Raw genomic sequence first — 21,511 nt, 5'->3', positions numbered from 1 at the left:
GTATGGTCATGACTCATGGGCTCTATTGTACAGTGGCAGTGAGGTCTGCTGCTCAAACCTACCACGTGAAGCCAAGCAGTACCTGTAAGGCTCTAGTTTGAGGTTTGGGATTTTAGTTTAGTACCTTTCTCTCCATCTTGGGAAAATAACACATTATTGTGTGCTAGGCACTTGCGGAAATTTGGTTAAGTACTAAAAATATTTGTGTGAATGTATAGGTGAGAAAAAGTCTGATTTTTTTTGAAGAAAGATTTTGTTACAGTTAGGATTCTGGGCACAAGCGCAAGAAAGCATTGTAATTTGGCTGCTGTGTGTAAGGGACACAGCACTTCCCTTCTCTGTAAGACTGCGTTTCTTCATATCAAGTTATACAAACAAATTCTAACTCTTGAAGTAAGTCTGTCCAATTCCTACTGTAAACCAGAATTTTATCAGCTTAGTGCTTACACCTCAGAACCAAATCCAAGTTCCACACAGTGTGGAAGAATGAAAAAAAAACACTGAAATTTGGGATCAGAAGCACCGCATTCAGGTCTTCTCTGCTTCCTTACTGTGTGACCTTGGACAGTCACTTGGTCTCCTTCAGTTCTCATTTCCTCATTGTAAAATACTCCTACTTACCTCTTGGGGCTTGAGTGTGATTTAAATGAGACAATGCATGTTAAATTGTTCTGACAGCTCTAAGGTGCCATGCCAAGGACTGTGAACAGGTAATTATAATTTTCAGCATTATATTTTTGTTACTAGTATAATAGAAATGTTTTTCTTGTGAAGGTTTTGAATCCCCTGGCAGCTGTCAATCCAGAATTTTGCTGCCAGAGATAAAACAGATCCTTGTTATAATCAGGAACAGCATATTTACACGATTTTCCCTTCTTTGTAATCTGAGTGGTTCCTGGCAATGTACAGTGGGAAACTAAACAATGCTTAAACTGCCCAGGGGCCAAAGCCTTCGTTTATAACCCACAGGGAAAGAAGAGGGACAAATGCAGGAAGAGTTGTCCCCCTCCCTGGCACAGCAGAGGACCAAGCTACCACCAGCTGTCCAAGCACTTTTTAAAGGCTGTACCATCACATCTAGAGCTGGAAGCAACTGGATTTTCATGTCAAGCTACTTAAGGTGAAAATAAAGATTAAAAAAACACTCATTAAAAAAATAAAAACTGTAGATATTATACAACATGATGTTTTGATATATACATATGCATAATGAAATTACTACAGTCAAGCTAATTAACATATCCATCTCTCTGTATAATTATAATTATTTTTCTATGTGTGGTAACAGCACCTGAAATCTACTCTTTTAGCAAATTTCCACTATTTTAATACAGTATTGCTAACTATAGTCACCACGCTGTACATTAGATTTCTGGACTTAATCATCCCGCATAACTGCAACTTTGTGCCCTTTGACCAACATCCCATTTCCTCCACCTTCCCACTCCCAGTAACCACCACTCTACTCTCTGCTTCTATGACTTGGCCATTTTAGATTCCACATCTAAGTGAGATCATGCAGTATTTTTGTGTCTAGCTTATTTCACTTAACAGATCTTTTTTTAAGGCTGAATAATATTCCATAGTCCATTCATATATTGATAGAGACTCAGGTTGTTTCCACACCTTGGCTACTGTGAATAATGCTGGAATGACCATGAGGGTGCAGATATCTCTCTGAGGTACTTATTTTATTTCCTCCATATATATATCCAAAAGTGGAACTGCTGGATCATATGGTAGCTCTATTTTAGTTTTTGAGGAACCTCCATATGTTTTTCATAATAGTCGTACCAATTTACATTCCCACCAACAGTATATAAGAGTTCCCTTTTCTCCACATCTTTGCCAATATTTGTTATCTTTTTGATAACAGCCATCCCAACAGGTATAAGGTGATATCTCATTGTGGTTTTGATTTGCATTTACCTGATGATTAGTAAGGCTGACCATCTTTTCTTTTCTTTTCTTTTTTTAACTTTTTTTTATTGAGTGATAGTCATTTTACAATGTTGTGTCAAAGAGCATCTTTTCATTAAGCTGTTGGAATCTGTATGTATATCTTCTTTGAAAAAGTTCAGCATCTATTCAGGATTAAAAACTCTCAATAAAATACATATAGAAGGAAATTTCCTCAATATAATAAAGCCCACTTATGAAAAGGCCACAGCTAACATCATACTCAAGGGGGAAACACTGAAATCTTTCCCTCTAGGATTTGGTACAAAGCAAGGATGCTTGTTCTTGCCACTTCCATTCAACAAAGGGAGGGAGGGAGGAAGGAAGGAAGTAAACGGTGTCTAAATAGTTAAGCAGTAAATTTATCTCTTCAAGTGGCATGTAGGAAACCCTAAAGACTCCACACACACATGCACAAAAACCTGTTAGAAGTAAGGAATGAATTCAGTAAAGTTGCAGGATAGAAAATTGAGATACAAAAATCAGCTGTCTCTTTACACCAATAATGATCTATTAGAAGAGGAAATCAAGCAAAAAATATGATAGTGTCAAAAAGAATAAAATACTTAGGAATAAATTTAATCAATGAGGTGAAATATTTGTACATTGAAGACTATACAACATTGATGAAAAGAACTGAAGAGGACACAAGGAGACAGAAAGATACCCTGTGTTTATGGATTGGAATAATTAATATTGTTAAAACGTCTACAGCACCCAAAGTGATATACAGATTCAATATAATCTCTATCAAAATTTCAATAACATTTTTCACAGAAATAGAAAAAGCAATCTTAAAATTTACATGGAACCTAAAAGGCTCTGAATAGCTAAAGCAATCTTGAGAAAGAACAAAGTTGGAGGAATCACTTCTTGATTTCAAATTATATTATAAATCTATAGTAATCAAAACAGTATGGTACTGGCATAAAAAAACACACGGACTCATGGGACAGAACCAAGAACCCCAAAACAAATCCAAGCATAAACAGTCAACTAGTTTTCAACAAGGGCGCCAACAACATGCAACAGGGAAAGGAGAGCCTCTTCAATAAATGATGCTGGGAAAACTGGACCCTCATCTTACACTACATACAAAAATTAACTCAAGATGGATTTCAGACTGAAATGTAAGACCAGAGACTGTAAAACTCCTAGAAGAAAACACAGGAGAAAAGCTCCTGACATCAACCTTTGAAATAAGTTTTTGGCTGTGGCAGCAAAAGCTCAAGCAACAAGAGCAAAAATAAACAGGTGGGACTACATCAAACGACAGAGCTTCTGCACCGCAGAGGAAACAGCTGACAAAGTGAAACAGCAACCTATGGACTGGGATAAAATATCTGCAAACTATACATCTGATAAGTACGCATAAGGAACTCTTACAGCTCATAGCAAAAAGCAAATAGTCTGTTTAAAAGATGGGCAAAGGACCTGGATAGACATTTTCCCAAAGGAAAACAGTATCTTCAAAACAGAGAGAAGTTTAAGCTCTAGATTGCAGGGTACTTGGATCCTTCCTAGCCTGGGCTTGAGAGTGTGGTTGCAAGTCTCCAATATTCTGAGCCTGGGTTCCTTGATCCCAACCTCAGTGGGCAAGGAGTCTCCATGAGCCACGTTCAAGTCAGCTGTGAGCATGACTGTGCCCCGGTAATTGTGCTGTGGGAAGTTCAGCAAGGTGTAAACTTACAGCAAAAATTTCAGAACACATTAAGTATAAGGTTTGATAGCAAAAGGACCTTTTTTCTTTAAAAAAAAAGAAACAAAGCTATTATTTTTTTAAAGTCCCCAAATAACCTATTAAGTCCTTCAAAGTACTTACACAAATTTCCATCCCCCCTCAACAAAACACAAGTTCTACAAAATTATCCCCCATGACATAACTCAAAAAACAAAACAAAGTAAAACAAAAACCTTCAACTTGGTGTTGTGATGAAAACTAATTTTTCTGAAAAAAGCTAGAGAGGTGAACAGTACTTCTTAGAAATAGGCTAACTTCAGTTCACCAAATTCACTAATTAAGCATGATTTGTTGAGATCTGCCTCTCTCTCCTCACATCTCACAGGAGACACAAGAAAGAGGCCAAGAGAACTAGTCTTAACACTTATGAGTCAGGGAAAAACAGAGAAGGGGCCATAGTAACTTTTTACTTCAAGGACTGAGTCTGTTTATCAGTTTGTTATCATGTGATTGAGAGATAGAAACTCCACTAGTATTTAAAAAAGTGACAAGATTTCTGTTTCATTAAATAATCCAGAAGATATTGTCTTCATTTTAATATAAAATGTCTCAGATCTACATACCTGAATAGAAAAAGACAGCAACATATAAAAAATACACAGCATGTAATAGACTTTTTTCCCCAGTCAAATTTGAAATAAAAGATTTGAGGATCCAAAGCTACATTAATGCAAATATCTGCCTGTTGCAAGTATACTTTTTGATTAAATTGGCATACATCAAGTACAATTAGAAAGGTTATTTATAACGAAGAACTACATAATTCTGCATCTTAATGGGGATGACAATTACAGCTGATGGTTGCTAATTAACATCACTTCTTTTGCTTTGGGTCTCAGATATTTCTTGTACGATCTTTATGCTGGCAGTGGACACAACTAATTCTGGAAGGCACAAAAGGGTTAATTTTCAGCAACATTTGTGCTCATAACAGATTCACTGGGAACTTGCCCAGCTCTGGCTTCTCACTGGAGGCCAGAGAATCAAGTAGAATCAGTAAACTCTGACTCAGTGTCACGGCAGGAAAAGTATTCGTTCAACTTTCTTTCTGAGCGAAGGTGCACCTAACCATCAGCTGTTCAGAATGACAGTCCTCTCTCCAGGTGGAATGGTCTGTGGGTGTCACCAGTTCCGGTCAAGCAGAAATGCATGGCACTGTTTAGTTCAGTGGCGCCACCCACTTGCGTCAAGATGCCCACTGTGGTTACTTTCTTGGACAGCTCAGAGGTGTGTGATCAGAGTTGGAGGCCAGAAATAAATGGGATGCAAGAAGCATTGCAGCTCTCGGAACACTATAAAGCCCTCTTAGCTTGTGCTGTAAATTACAGATTTATTTTGTTAGCATGAGATAGATGAATATTTCTACATACAAAGGTGCCCTGCTAAAATCAGGATTAAGTGATATTAATGTCCTACGGTCAGTATTATTGAACCTGGAAAGCAATAAACTTTATGCATCAATAAATATTACATTTGCAACATAGTTAACATTCCTTTACTGTCTCTAACACTTATTACACAATGTAACTGCAAGTCTACGATACAGTATTCATATTTGGGGTGTCACCAAGTGATGGATTGCTGTAGGAGAGGCTGTCCTTTAAATAAATCAACAAATAAAAATGCAAATGTTAACATTTTCAGCCACAACTTTTCCCATCTTGAATGGGGAATGAAAATTTCACATGATATTGACAGGCAGCAGAGAGAACAATTAGCAACCTACATTGTGAATGAGAAAGATGACTTTGCCACACAGGGTTGTATCACCTGCACATGGACCCATATGGGACTCTTCTAGGTGTTAGCACTGTCCAGAGAACAAAGGAAAACCTGTCTCCCACTGGCATCTGTCCCATCCCCATCCTTTTCTGCAGGTCTAGAAAAGTTTTGGGGGTTAGGGGGACAAAGAAAGGGCTCTTACTCTTGTTCTCCTCGGGACCTTCAGGGTTTTGTTGGGATGAGGAGCAACAGGTTTTTCTCTTGCATTAAGAGTTTGCGTGTAAAAATTGTCTATAAAAAATGCCTTCCTTACACTTTGAAATAAAAATAATTCAAATAATCTTGATTCTGAAATCTGGAAAGCAACCACTGTGTTTTCCTGGTAACTGATTTTCATAGTACTGAATCTGTTTTTTTGGACTCTGCACTTTGTATAATAGACCTATAATATGCCACTATGCAGTTCTAAGGATAAAATCTGGTGTGCTACACATTGTTTTATTTACCCAAATGCTCATTATTTAAGAAGCTTCTGAGAATCTGTATTTAGCTGATCTGCAGTATTAAGAACTAACAGGTAAAGAAAGCTTTTTTTAAGCTCCATAAATAGGAGCCTTCCCAGCAATTTTTTAACCTGGGCTTGTAAAACTCAACGAAGTGGATATGGTCATTTTAGAAAATGTGTGCTAAGAATGTTCTACCAAACCCTTACTGAGGAAACATTTCAGTCTTCTTTTTCATGCTGCTCTCTAAACTGAAGTGCAACCATCAAAAACACATTACAGCAGTGTGAAAGGTCTCACTGAGGATCTCAGCGTCAAAGATCTTCAACTAGTAAAAGTCACTGAGTTTGAAAATCCAGATTGTCTTTCTTCTTTACTTACAACTCCTCCAAAGAAACTCCTCCAGGTGAGCTAGGATGAATCCTCTCTGAGCACAGGCATTAAGCCACAATGTTAAGTGGTCCAAAGAGGGAGCACCATCACAGCTTCAAGAACCACAACTCACTGTAGGTCTTTGGCAAAATGCCATTAATGGCAGCATTAAAAACAGAAGGAAGGAATCATGGGCTGAGAATGTGGTAAACTAGTTAAACTTTCTTTTGATTGTGGGTGGCTTCCAAAATAGGAAGATTGTCATTGTTAACTATTATAATACTTAAGATTAAGAGCTTTGGAGTCTGAAATGCTGGGTCTACCTCTTACCAGCTGTGTGACCTTAGGCAAGTCATCAATCTCTCTGAGCCTTAGTTTCCTGATTTTCAAAATGAGGATGACGGTATTACCAACTCATAAGGCTGTGATGAAGACTAAATCAGATAAGGCATACACAGGGCTGGGCACCTAGTGAATGCTTAATGGATGATAGCAATTATTATTACCCACTATGTTAGAGACAGTGCCCAAAAGTTCTTTAAAATTAAGTCTGAAAAAATCTATATTTATCTGGTAAGTTGCTAGGAATTTAAGTGCTCAAATAATCATATCCCCAAGGAAACATAAAACAAGCCCTTTTGGTGCTGATGTTCATATATTTAGCTTTAAATATATAATACAGGAGTTGACTTAGGAGAAATTTTAATAACATATTTCTTTTCCTGACTTCAGAAAAGACTGATCAAAGTATTAACTCCTCAAATGTCCCTGGTATGAGTAAATGTTGACAGTTCTTTAATTGTAGTATAAAACCCACTGTAGTTTTTAGAATCCATTAATTCAGTTAGCTAAGCTTATAGTCCAAGTGTATCACCACCCATGATACATTGGGAAGGACATGATGCTAAGCAGACTCGTTGATGAGAGGTAGAATTAGCATTGCATTTCTATGAAAATCCTTGCCAATTACCATTATCAACTAAGGCAAGACATGTACAGAGGAAAGGGCTCCATGAGTTTAGCCTGGCCAAATCTGGACACTTCCAAATAAGAGCCTCTCTCTTGAGTAAGAGACATCAAGAATTGTCAAGATTTTTCACTTCTTATTAAATAACTCAAAAAAACCCCCGCTCTTATCTGGAGTGTTAAAGCAAAAAATCCTTGACAACTTACCGGGAGGTGCCATGTTGGGCGGATGATGTGGCTGGTGTTACAAGCTCCTTTTGGCTTCCTGTTGTCATAGGAGATGTGGATGCATCTCTCCTAACTCCTGCCATCGTCCCTGCATGAACAATAAAGGAAACAATTTGGGCTTTCAGTAAAAGGAAATGGAAAGGTCTATTCTGAGTATTATATTAGAGATTATAGGCATCCCCAAGCTTTAGAAGGAAGCCATTTCCCCACCTGAAATGAAACAATGGCAGATGGAAGACTCAGCGGGTTGTTTTGGTTTTGTAAACATCAGTGATCCACAACATCATGTTTTAAAAAAGTGCATTTGTGCAATAACAGACTAACTAGGGATTTTGTTCTTAAATTTGACTGCCTATCAAAGTCCCGCTGATCTGGGCTTACTTAGAAATGCCCAAGAAGGTAGAATGCTTTATTTCATTCCTTCTAACTATCATAAGAAAAGCTCTTTCCTTTCTCTGACAACATAGAAAATCCCAGCACTTTGTACTTTCAATCCCTCCAAATTAAACTGATCCTACCCCCAGAACTTTCAGGTAGATGTAAATCTTGAATGTTGCTTTTAAAGAACTCTACATTGGGCTAAAACAAGTGCCTCACTGGTTAGATGAGCCTCTATAGGGGTCATTTGGCCTCTGTTCCTTTCTAACAAGCAGTATTTAGTTGATAATTACTATTCTTTTCCAGAGTGCTGAATAATAAGATGACATGAAAAGAAGGATTTTTTGTTGTTCTTTTCTAATCATTACTGTTTCTAATAATAATTTTCTCCTCTTCCTCCTTGGTATTATTTTCCAAACAGCACAGAACATCCCTGCCTTTCTTGTAGACTCTCATTCACAGTTTTTTTCCTGGTTCCTAGGAAACTGTTGCCCAGGGTGTTGAAAGAAGTTATTTGGGAAGAGTCACTCATTCTTTGAGGAAAGGGTGAATGTTCAAATAACATGAAGACAGCTTTGGCATGTTGGGAATACCACATGGTGGAGTCTTACATCTGTAGAGATTAGCACCAGAACGATCACCAAAATCCTTGGAATTCAAAAGCCATACTCGACACTGACTGGTCTCTATTATGTAAGATGTAAAAGACCAGTTATATAAATGCATAGTTCAGACTTCTTATACACAACCCTGCAGGACCCTCAACCCAAACCAGCACATTTTCTTACTAGACACAAACTCCATCGGCTCACACAGTGCATTCAGGAGATGTTTACCGAGGACCTAATGATGCACAAGGGCTGGTGCCGGGATTAAGCTCAGGTTTAGCTTATGGAGACGGGGAGAGATCTGTGAGCGTAGGCATTGCGATGCTCTCTGAACAGCCTGGTAAAGCATCATACATAACGCAAGGCAGGATAAGGTCATAGGAACAGCTAACAGACACAGCGATGCTTCGTATGTGCCTGGTGCTGCTCTGAGTCTTTCCCATAGACTACATATTCTATTTATTTTTAAAAACAGCTTCATTGGGGTATAATTTGAATACCATAAAATTTGTTCCTCTTAAGTATACAGTTTGATAAATAGCAGTTAATTTATACAGCTATGAAAGCGTGGCCACAGCCCAGTTTTTAACATTTTTGTCATGGCATTTACTTATTTATCTTTGCAGTCCAGTCTTAGAATATCTCATCACTCCAGAGAGTTCCCTCGTGCTCATCTGTAGTCAGTCCCTTCTCCCGGTCTCCTCTGCTCCTATTCCCCTCCAGCTTTCTCTATATAGTTTTGTCATTTCTAGAAATTAGTTGTATTTGTCCTCATAAAAGCCCTTTGTGATAGACACTATTTTTTAATATCTAATTTACAAATCAGGAAAATAAGCCATAGGGGACTCACACGACCTGCCCAAGGTCACAAAACTAGTAAGTGACCCACATTCACATCCAGCCAATCTGACCCCAGAGTTTTTCACCACTGATGTTATTACTGCTGTAAAAAATAATATGAAAGGTCTGAGGAATTAAGAAGTGGGAGAGATCACATCTGGCTATAGGATTCAGGAAGATCTGATGCAGGAGGTGGAATTTTGAAAAAGAATAAGGAGCATGGAATTAGTAAAAGTCTTAAATTATAAAAACCTCCAGGCTAAATATTTAATGTATTCAGGAAATGTTTACTGAGTATCTCATGTCCTTGTACCTTGCTAATCACTTTAAATCACTTTACCTGCCTTATCTCGTTAATCCTTACGGCAGTCCATAAATTATATTACTGTCCTCATTTTACAGATAAGCAAGTGGAAACTGAAAAGGTCGAGCAGCACGTCCAATATCACATGGGGCTGGCTGGAACAAGGCTGGGCTTTGAATGCAGTCAAGGTCTCTTTAACTCTGTGTTGCAAACTCTTAAACGTTGTGTGAGTTGGTCTCAAACATAAAACAAAGCAGTAACAACAATGAAAAAAAAAACCTAACTGGTCTTTGGAGAGATTCTTCTTACAGCAGAAGGCAGAAGGGAGTGGAACAGGCAGACGGAAGGTAGGCAAAGCAGGCCCTACCACTACAGCCGTCGGGGTGGGATCCTGGGTGGTGGAAGGGGAAAGTTAAGTAGGTAACAGGAGGCAAAACAACAGAGAGGGAATTGCGAGTGAGGCGAGAGGGAAGACGGTATGCCCGGTAGTGATTAAACAGAAATAAATCTCTCTTATGTCACTATCACGGAACACTTGAACATTAGTCTTACTTTTTTTTTTTCCTGTTTTGACATTTCTGTTAAAAACTTAGTAAAGACAATTGATAATTTGATGGGAAAAATTTTTTAAAGAAAATTTAGCAGAGGGTGCAAGGACTTCTATGTACTTCAGGAATGTGTGAATCCCTCATAATTGCAGGCACAATAATGTATGTACATATATATATGCTCATTCATTTTCCTGGGGCCATAGTTTTCATTAAATTCTAACAGGATTTGGGACCCCAAAAAGTTAAGAATGATTGCTCTAAGGCATAGGGCAAATTTATCCCTTTTTCTTAATTCTCTAAGTTCTATTCCTTATTAAGTTTACAGAAAGCTGTATATCAGTTTTTAATTATATTTGTTCCATCTATACAATTTGATTTAATATTAAGTATACCAACAATTACATACAGTTATGCATATTCATAAAATGACAGATGTCTATATTTTCACACACACACATACACAAAGACAATATACACGTTTTAAAAATAAAAGTACTTGTAAGAATATCATCCGTTAGGCTGATAACTTTCATATATAAATGCATATGCTTATGTATGTAAATAAATGTGAATATATTTATATAAATAAACACCCAGATATATTTTTGCATACACGGATGGAATTGAACATAATGGGTCATGTCCTATTTATATAGAGCTGGGTGTATTCTGCTCATCCATCAATCAATATCTCATGATAAGAGAACTTCTTAGAGTTCAGTGTTTGAGAAAACTCTGTTTCTGAGCCCTTTGTTTTATTGTGCATTTTAAAAATAGCTGAGCTATAACATTCAGTTTAGTTTAAAGAACAAATGATGAAGAAAATATCAATGTAACCCTCTTCTAGAGTAAGAAAGTCCTGGCAGTATCGCCACCTGGAAGCATCACTGATTCTCACCCCCAATTACAATCTCTTCTCGCCTCCAAGAGCCAGCCACTGTTCTCATAATTAGCCCCTTTCTGTTCTTCATAGTTTTACCATTTATGTATGCATCGTGAAAAAGTGATGTAGTTTTGCTGCTTTTGAACATTATACAAATAGAACTATACTATATATATATTCTTTTTGAGACTTCATGTGCTCAGTATTGTGTCTGCACGATTGATCTGTGTTGATGATTTATGTAGCTGCAGTTTGCCTCCTTTGCTACGTAGTAGTCCATTGCATGCGTTTATGACTTTTTATCCATTCTGCGATTGATGGACATTTGGAGTGCTTCTGATTTGGGGTTACTACAAAGAATGCTGCTGTGAGAGATGCTGCTGATTATCCACCGAAATGCACTCGTCCCTTCTTCCTGAGTCCACGGCTAGATTATATGCCCCAGTCTCCCTTGTCATTCTGTGTGGTCAGGGAGGAAACTAGTGGACACTATATATGCCATTTCAGGCCTGTCCTGTGAAGCCCTGTCATCTGCTAATACAGTTTAACTCCTTCCTGTGCAACTTGGATATGTTTTATTTCTTTTTCTTGCCTAATTTCTTTGTCTAGAACTTCCAGTAAAATGTTGAATAGAAGTGGCAAAGTGGGAATATTTGTCTTGCTCCTGATCTTGGAGGAAAAGTCGTCAGCCTTTCACAGCTGAACAGGATGCTGGCTGTGGGTTTGTCAAATCTGCCCTTCATCACGTTGAGGAAATTTCCTTCTACTGCTGCTTTATTACTGTTTTTGTCAAATGCTTTTTCTGTGTTAAGATGATCATATTTTTTTCTTTCTATTAATATAGTATATTGCACTGATGGATTTTTCCATGTTGAACCACTGTTGAATCCCGGGCTCAATCCTATTTGGTCATGATACCTAATCCCTCTAATGTGCTGCTGCTTTCGGCTTGCTGTTGTTTTGTTGAAGACATTTTAATCTACATTCACAAGGGATTTTGGTTTGTAGCTTTCTTTTCTTTGGCTCTGGTATCAGATACATGCTGGCCTTTTAAAATGAGTGGGAAAATGTTCCTTCCTCTTCTATTTTTGGGGAAGAATTTGAGAAAGATTTGCATTAACTCTTCTTTAATATTTGGTAGAATTCACCAGTGGAGCCATCTGGTCCTGGGCTTGCCTTTGCTGGGAGTTTTTTTGATTACTGATTTAATCTCTTTACTTGTTATAGGTCTATTCAGATGTTCTGTTTTTCTTGAGTCAGTCTGGTAGTTTGTGTGCTTTTAGGAATGTGTCTGTTTTATCTAGTTTTGTTGGCTTTTGGTTATCTACTATTTGTCTCAACTGCTACTCTTTTACCCCAATCGGTAGTGGTGTGTTCACTCGGCTTTCAACATTTTCAAGGGATGTCCTATGTGTACCTGCTTCTCTGTCCTGAAAAAGTTCACAGGTAGGAAAAACAGAGGCAGTCCCCTAGTATCAGCCCTTGGGAAATCCACAGACAGTTTGAAACAGACAAACAGGACTCCTTGAGAGTAAGGTCTGCTTCCTCTGGGACCAGGTACTCACTCACACCTGGAATCAGCTGCCACTCTCAAGACTGCCATGGCGCAGAAGGGAGCGGAACAACGATAAACCAAGATTCTATAATGTTCTCCCAACATGTTTCAGTGGCCTTTTTCCCGGTTAAGCATTTGCTTAGTTTCTATACATCATTCACTATCTTTCAGAGTTCTGATAATGCTGGCTCTGGCAGACTGTGCCAGGTTTTTCAGAGTTTCTGGGGAGGAACAAGCCCATGGAAGTCCCTACTCTGCCGTTTTTGCTGACATCTTTCTGACTCATTTATGACACTAGCATAACTCTGATACCAAAACCTGACAAGGTCATTACATAAAAAAGGACATTACGTACCAACATTGTCCCATCAGTGTAATTCATCAAGTTAACAGAATAAAGAAGAAAACACATGATCATCTCAATAGGTGAAGAAAAAAGATGTGATGAAATTCAACACTCATTATGATAAAGGTTCCCAGTAAATGAGGCGGGAACCTTCTTAACCAAATAAAGGGCATTTTACAAAAACCTACAGCTAAAATCGTACTTAATGGTGAAAGACGGCTGCCTTCCCCATGACACTGCCACCAAGGTGTGGAAGTCCACGTTTACCATTTTGTTCTACATTGTAACAGAAGTCCTAGAGAATACAACAAAATAAGAAAAAGAAATAAAAGGCATAGAAAGATTGGAAAGAGAGTAGTTGTTATGGACTGAACTGTGCCTCTCCCCCTCCCCCAGCCCTGTAATTCATATGTCGAAGTCCTCACCCCCAGTACACCTCAGGATGTGACTGTATTTGCAGGCAGGGACTTTAAAGAGGTAATTAAGTTCAAAGAAGTCACAGAAGTGGCCCCTAATCCAATACGACTCTTTGTCCTTATAAGAAAAGGGAGACACACCAAGGATGCACGTTAGCAGCAAAAAGGCCACGTGAGGACACAGCGAGAAGGCAGCCATCTGCCGACCGAGGAGAGAGGCCTCGGGGGGAATGACTGGAAAGGAACATGAGGAAGTTTTCATGAATAATGGAAATGTGCTATTTCTTAATTATGTCGGCATACACAATTGTCAAGGTTTATCAAACTATGCTCTTAAGTCCTGTGCAATTTCACTGTATATAAATTAAATCCCAATTAGAATAAAAGAAAATGAACCCCCCTCCCCCACAGTTTTCTTGGCTCTCAAACAGTGCTGGTTTTAAGACCCCACTCTACTGACACCTCTTTGACATTAGCAGTCAATCACCATATGGACTCTGAAGGCATCCAGTGCATACATTTCTTAAATCATTAAACCATTACAGGCACTGAGGTCAAGACATCTAATTGATTAGATCCTTGTTGTGGGAAAATGGGGCAAGGACACAGAAAGAAAAATCAATACATCTACAGCTGACCCTTGGACAACATGGGGGTTAATCCGAGTATCACTTATAGATGGCCCTCTGTATAGGTGGTTCCTCCATACTCTTGGATTCAATCAGTGATGGCTTGTGTAGTACTGCAGAATTTACTACTGAAAAAAACCTGCATGTAAGTAGACTCAGGCAGCGCAAACCTGATTTGTTCAAGGATCAATGGTAATGCGTTAATTCATGTAACAAATACATTATGAGCACCTATCACATGTCAAGCCCTGTTCTCGGAGACGGGGACACAGCAGTGAACATATGGAGTGCTTATGTTCTGGTGGGAGAACATGCAAGATATAAAAAATAACTAATCGGTTATACAGTATTTTAAGATCCTTCTTTCTATCGCAGAGGATAGGAAATGTAGGGCCTCTGGTTTAAATGACTATTCGACACACACCGACTTCACTCTGAATGTTAGTCTCTTGCATTTGAATTTCCTTCTTGGGTGCGCTGGGCAGGACAAATTAACCTACACATTAGGGTTTACTCGTAGCTCTGTACTATGCTTGTCTTCTGTGTGCTGATGGAAAAGGTATCAACTTTTAATAACTCTTTTAGCTCAGACTACTGGGAACTAGAAGTAATATATTGTGGTACCTTTTCTAACGATTAAACATATAATCATAATGATGATGCTAATAATAAAAGAAACATAAATAAAAGGTCCTCAGAGGCAAGATGGAAATGGTTTCTGTACTTGGGACACTTCAACTTGCTCATGTCTTTGATCACATGGTTTACATTAGTCCACGCTGGGCTACAAAGAACACTCACATCATTGCAAGCGCAGGGCCACTTAGAGGAATAATTAGGCGCCTCAGAGATTGTTGCTCACTTCCACAATAATCATCTTCCAGTGTGTCTGGGAGTCTCCCTCGGAGTCTCAACCAGTGACAGCTGCTGTGTATTACACAACCTCAAAAAAACCCCAACGACAACATGAAGGGCATGGTCAATGCCATCAGGCCAATCCACATGACACCAGGTCCAGCCTCTCTCAGACTCTTTCAAAGTGTTAAGGGGAGTCAGAGACCAGTGACAGAGGGACGAACAGGAGGCAGCTCTCACACAGTATTGGCTTTGGAGTGGCTTTGCAGCCTGGCTTCAGAATGAACAGGCAGTGCCGAGCCCCGAGGTCTAACGTTTCAGTTCTGGAACATGTGCGTTCAGTGGCCTCACAGACTGCTAGCCCATCAGCATAAAAGGGAAAAAAAATTCCCCAGCTTTGAGGGCTCTTATATAAGAGAATCGGTGATTGTTCAGGAAGGGGAGGTTCCAGGCAAGCTAGGAGAGAATAAAAACACTTGCTATGTAGGGAGGAGAAAACAGGACAGAAGATTGGGTGTTTCCAGATTTATGCCTTTGGCTTAACGGTTCTTAACTCAAGTTTAGATTTTCCTAAGTAAGGTCTTTATGTTCCACAGAGCTCAAATAAAAGCAACTAAGGTAGCTCATTCCAAGTATCAATGATTGAAAAACAATGTATATTTTAAGCATAATTCTGATAATATTGTACTGATATTTTTGCAATCACAAGGTTATTTCTTGAGACAAGAATCAGGTCTTTTTCTTTTTTTTTTATGTTTAGTATTAATAAAGTTGACAGAACAGTGTGAGGAGGCTAGGTGAGGTAAAGGAGTAAGAGACTGATAATAAAGATTAATGGTCCTGCAGTACATGTCCTGTATAGTGCTTAATGATTAAAGGACAACAAAAGTAACAAAGGATATAAAACAGAAGAATAATATATTTAAAAATGCAGACACACTAAAGAGGGGAAAGCAATTAAGGAGATGCTAAATCAAGCGGTGTAACTTAGGCAATTAGTGTCAGGTCATTGGCCTTATGCTAAACAGGGTGTCCAATGCGGCTGCAGCACACTTTGGAAAGTCTGTCTCCCACAGCAAGTGCCAATGCAATCACCTTGCCCTGTACCGTAAGCTGTGCACGCTAGGTCTGTAATGGGCAGGATGGCTCCAAGGGGCAGCTTTAGTTCCCTCAATGATCAGGGAGCCTTTGCTAAAGGCTCCATATGAGAATAAAAGAAGAGAAAACTACAAGACAGCATTTCTTATGAATAGAAAAAAAAGTTAATAATTCCTGTGAATACCTTGAAACAAAACTCTTAAAAAAGATGAAAAATTTTCTTTTTTTTTTCAGTACAACACTACAACACGCCTCCCCTCCCCCTGCCTTTCAAAAAAGAGTTGGGGAAGGGAAAAGAAAAAAAACTGATGAAAAAATAAAACCATGAGTGAAAACTTTGCAGAATTGTAACAGCTTTCTCTTGGTTAAACTGATTGGTACAGTAACATTATAAAACGACTATTAGGATTCATTGTGCACAACAGAAAGTGCTGAAAAGTCAGCAGACTATACAGCAAAAAGTAATGGGTTCTGAACCACTGTTAGTCAAAAATGATTTTGTTTCAAATTAGAAATTGATTTTCTTTTTCGGACACAAGCCCTTTCTAGACTCCTGGCTTCTGGAGCTGGGCAGGGGAGAGATTAACCTCCAGCAGGGCCGGGGCTGGCCTGGTGATTCCCTTTTCAATGGCAGCTTTCTAATGTTGCTGCAGGCTTAACCAATAACACAAGTTATTTGTCCCTTTGCTATTACACTATATTTTCCTCATTTTGCTATTTTATTTTAGTGCTGACACAGGACAACAATTTGTTGTCAAGTTAAGAGAAGACTATGTTGAGACTTGCAGTGTAATCACCACACCAACTTTCGTTGGTTCTCCAATCTCTAAAAATGCAATGACTAAGAATAGAGGGAGTCCAAAGTAAGAGTTTCCCGTCTCTGAAGGACTACTAATAGAAAAAGTAAAGAAGATTCCATCTCGGATACTAAGTCTCCTCCATTTCATTTTTGTTTTTTGGTAGGAAAGTCTCAAAAGGCAAAAGTTGCTCTAAGTGGTCCTAAAACAACAGAGGTCTGCAGAACTTTTGCACTATGTCAAGCAAAATGCACCTTAGCTTTTGTTTCAAATAGTGGATGGTCTCCCATTCGAAGCTTGGACTAATTACCATCTCTCAGTTATCTGGGAGAGGACTAAACGATTTCTAGAGTCATCACGATTAAAGCCAAAAAACAGGACAAAGCTGGCTGCTGCTGAGGAAAGGCAGAGAGCAGCACACCTGCAAGATCTTCTCACAAAGCACGGCCCAGTTCTCAAATACACAAACGTGAGGGTGGTAGAGCGATTATGAAAAGCTGGATGATTAACACGAGAGGTGGGCAGTGCTAGCTAGCCTGCTGGAAAAATAAGTGCATAAGAAGGAAATCAGGATTAACGGTTGTGAGCTGGAAAGAAAGATGCCTAGGAAAGAGGAGTCAGCAGAAGGGGGCTGGCCCCGAGATCTTTTGGGGCCCTTTGTTTTCTGTACACTGGTCTCCTCTGACCAGTGAAGCTCAGACTTGATTCATTCTGCTCTAGAGTCCATTGTTCAATGATTCCAGGAGAGAATAAGCCAAAAGCCACTCCAGAAACAACTGGGAAATGCAATTAAATTTGACGGCATTGAAATTCACTCATTTCACACAGTTATTTATAATTGATTTCTTTTAAAAGATCTACGATATATAAAATAGGAAGATTTACTGGCACTTAAAGACTGCTAAGCAATATAGGCTTAAGACTTAAGAGGTTTTTGATTTAGTCACAATGACTTCTCCTTCACCCTCGCCATCTTTCCAGTTAACTGAGGATTAATTGTAGGTGTTGCAGTTTACTTTCCTACACAAGATTCATGTTCAATTTCTTGTCCTCTTTACTCACTTGGAGCATTATTTTGCAAGTGTGACCATACTTACAGGCCATACAAATTCTTTTTGTTTGCTGCTTTGACACAAAAAGAGCACCACATTAGATAGATTCTCATGAGTGTTCTAAGAGAAGCGTTGATGCAATTCACTGATCTGGGAGGTGCGCTACTTGTGGCCTTGCAGGCACACGTCAGTTTGTAACATTTAACAGGAAATCGTCTGGAGCTCATGGCTGGAAGCCACCAGCAACCACCTGCCCCCAGCAGCTCCTCATTTTGCTATTACTGACACTAAGCTTACCTCTTTGGGGCTGAAATGCATCTTTCTTTTGACACGTCCACAGGGCATCATCTTCCACATGTGACTGAAACCCAACTGTCTTCTTCTCCCTTCTACTCTCTCCGCTGTTAGCAGAGCCTTGGTACTTTTTGACGGATGATGATGTTCCTAGCATCCAGTCATCACATTTTGACTTCAATAAGCTGAAAAGAATAAGCATGAATGAGCTGCAGAGAGCACAAAAGGAGTTATAGATCACACAAAGGCATATAATTTAGTATGAGTTGAAATGTAATTCACGGTAGTAAAAAGTTTTTATTTCTTTTCCTTATTTTTTTTTTTACTGAGGTTTAATTTAAATAGTTTTCTGAAGGTCTATTTTGTGTCCTGCCACAACAATTTTGGAGAAGAAACGGTCTTTATCCTCACAAAACTTATATTTGGAGTTGGGGAAATGAGACTCAGACCCATGAAACTGCTCATAAAGCTACAGAGTATAACTAAGATCCAGAATACCTGGAGAAATAAAAAGTCTGCTAAAACAAGACTTGCATAACTAAAATGTTTCTAAGTCCTAAAAATGAGTGTTAGGGATTAAAATAAATTGTTATTGGAATTAAAATAAACTGTTAATTGAATATTAGGGATTAATAAAAATTGTTATTTGTGTTCTTTTTGATGATGGTCACTGTGACAGGTGTGAGACGGTGCCTCATTGCAATTCTGATTTGCATTTCTCTGATCTGAGTGATGTTGAGCAACTTATCATGTTCCTGTTGGCCATTTGCATTTCCTTTTTTGGAAAAACGTCTGTTCAGTTCTTCTGCCCATATTTTAAATGGGTTGGTGAGTTGGTTGGTTTTTGCTTTTTAATTGAAGTACAGTTGATTTCAAATATGGTAGTTGCTTGTGTACAGCGTGGATGGGCGTGGAGGGCATTACGGTCAGTGAAATAAGTCAGACAGAGAAAGATAAATAGGGTAAGATATCACTTACAGGTGGAATCTAAAAAAATACAACAAACTAGTGAATATAACAGAAAAGAAACAGACTCACAGATACAGAGAACGAACTAGTGGTTACCAGTGGGAGAGGGAAGGGGGAGGGGCAAGATGGAGGGGGAAGATTAAGATGTACAAACTATCAGGTATAAAATAAGCCACAAGGATGTATTGTACAACGTGGGGAATACAGACAATATTTTATGATAACTATTAATGGAGTATAACCTTGAAAAATTTGTGAATCACTATACTGTACACCTGTAACATTTAATATTGTACATCAATCATTCTTCAATTTAAAAAATATGATATCGTACAATAAATAAATAAAAATAATAACATTAAACCAGTAGAAAAAAGTTACCAAAGCAACTTTTAGATATATGGAGATAATATCAAAATTAATAATTATTTTATTTCCAAAACTACATAGAACTAGGTACTAAGCATTCACTTGTCCACATATTTTGTATCACTCATTCTCTGTATGGGGCACCATAAAGTCAGAACCTAATTGTCAGATGATCAGTGCTTCTTATCATTTCATATAGTCCAGATAAAATGTGTACAAAATTCATTGAGGGGCTATGACTATACAGGACTTCGTTCATTGATATGATGACATTGTTAGAAATAATTTGCTGCTATTCTTATTAGTATCTCTTGGAGTTGTTAAAGTGATGGTAAAATGATCAAAATAATGACAGACAGCAGAAGAGGTTAAACTCATGGCATTTAGGACTGCCACACCGTGTAAGTCATTCTTAAGTTACTGAGATTTTATTGAACTCTATCTCCGAATTTTAATATTATGAAACATGAAATGGGAAACTTTGCGTAGCCTTGATTTAGGATGGAGAAGGAAAAAAAAATTTCTAGTTCTTCAAGTTCAATAAAATTCTAATCATCCAAAACTTGAACTTCTCTATTTCGCCCAAATCTCATGTCGCGATAGTCTGTCTGAGCTTGAATGGTAAAATTTAAATGTCATTTAGGACCAACTGAATACCACTTGTATTTGCATTCCTTAAAAAGTGGAAAAACATTAACCTTTTGTTTTATTGAATTAAAATGCCACGGAAATGCTGATGCAGTCTTGGGAGACTGGAATACTTTCACAAAGAAGAATAGCTGTCATTTATTAAACACAAAGAACAATTACTTGATAGGATGCCTTCTGACAAAGAGCAGATTGGTATTCTCATCATAGAAAAGGCATTATAAAAAAAAAAATCTAGCCCAGACCTCTGAGATTTGAATAATTTAAAGCTGCATTTGGTGCAATTTGAATTTTTCTTTAGGGAGGCAAAGTTAAATACCTTTAATTTGTTCTAATTATTTCAAATTTGCAAGTTAATTATGGTTGATCATTAAATAACAAAAAGGACTATCGTCTCCGTAGAGTTTTACCTCCTACCCTCTGAATTACTTAAGCTAGATTTTAGTATGCATGAATTAACTTTCTAAATAATCACACAGTTTGACTAAATGGCTCAGTAAAATGAGCTCTGATCCTCAGAATAAGCATTAATGGACCTTAGAAACGCTACTGGGACTCATGTTACTTACAATGTAAGTATTTTTAATGGGGCCTTATTTACTAATCTTTATGTACTGCTCAAGCTAGAACACCATATAGATACATTATTCTGCTTTACTGGAGGAAAAGTCCCATCTCTGAGACAATAAAAACAAATGTCCATTTAACACCAACTAAATTCATTTTAAAATTATGCAGAGATGTGATGATGGATTTAACTTGTTTTAGCTGTTCATCTCAATGAATCAATCTAGCAAAAATGGTCTGCTTGGTCTATAAATGGAATATTGTGGATCCACTAAGTGTGCTAAGTGATTTAAGTAGCAAAAGGAGGTCCAATAATCTAGTATTTAAATTCCACCTGCTACTTCCTGCATTGTGAGTTTCTGGTTACCGTTTCTGCACTTACTTGGCTATCAATGAATACGAAGTCAGATGTCACATAACCCTACTGCTTAGAACTCATAAAAATAATTTTCCTAAATGTCCCAACTAAATCTTCACATTCTCTGGAGATGGACATGTCAATGAACGAAGTATTCTGAGACCAAGAGTTTAATCAATTTTCAAAAATGAGATATTCCGTATACTGTCATATTTTCATATTTTCCATTCCAAAATCATCAATACACATTTTATTTCCATATATCTAATAAATGTTATCTGAGGGCCTACTATGTGTCAGTTCTGTGCTTGTTTTTGGGAGCACACAAAGGAGTAAGTGACTACACCTTTGAATATTTGCAGTAAACAAGAAGAGAGCTAGCTCTACAATGAATACATAACGTGTCAGGTGTTATGAAGGCAGTATAAACAAAGCGCTAGCGGGAGCTGAAAGATGTAACCAGAAGCTTGCAAGAAGGGCGTGGGGAGTCATGAAGGGGATGA

General features: G+C 38.2%; 1 protein-coding gene across 2 annotated transcripts in view; it reads right to left on the bottom strand.

The window, feature by feature from the left end:
* Positions 1-21,511, bottom strand: part of KIAA1328 (KIAA1328 ortholog) — a 161,884-nt gene that overhangs the window by 21,511 nt on the left and 118,862 nt on the right. For both annotated transcript variants that reach the window (XM_074352265.1, XM_074352266.1), the window contains 2 exons: positions 18,101-18,282; positions 7,471-7,579 (listed from right to left, as the gene is read on the bottom strand). In XM_074352265.1, the coding sequence (XP_074208366.1) occupies positions 7,471-7,579; positions 18,101-18,282 (291 nt within the window). The remainder of the gene's footprint in view (positions 1-7,470; positions 7,580-18,100; positions 18,283-21,511) is intronic.

This window comes from Camelus bactrianus, chromosome 24 (genome assembly GCF_048773025.1).
Source record: "Camelus bactrianus isolate YW-2024 breed Bactrian camel chromosome 24, ASM4877302v1, whole genome shotgun sequence".
In the NCBI taxonomy this organism is placed as follows: Eukaryota; Metazoa; Chordata; class Mammalia; order Artiodactyla; family Camelidae; genus Camelus; species Camelus bactrianus.
This window is presented reverse-complemented; position numbering and strand designations above follow the sequence as displayed.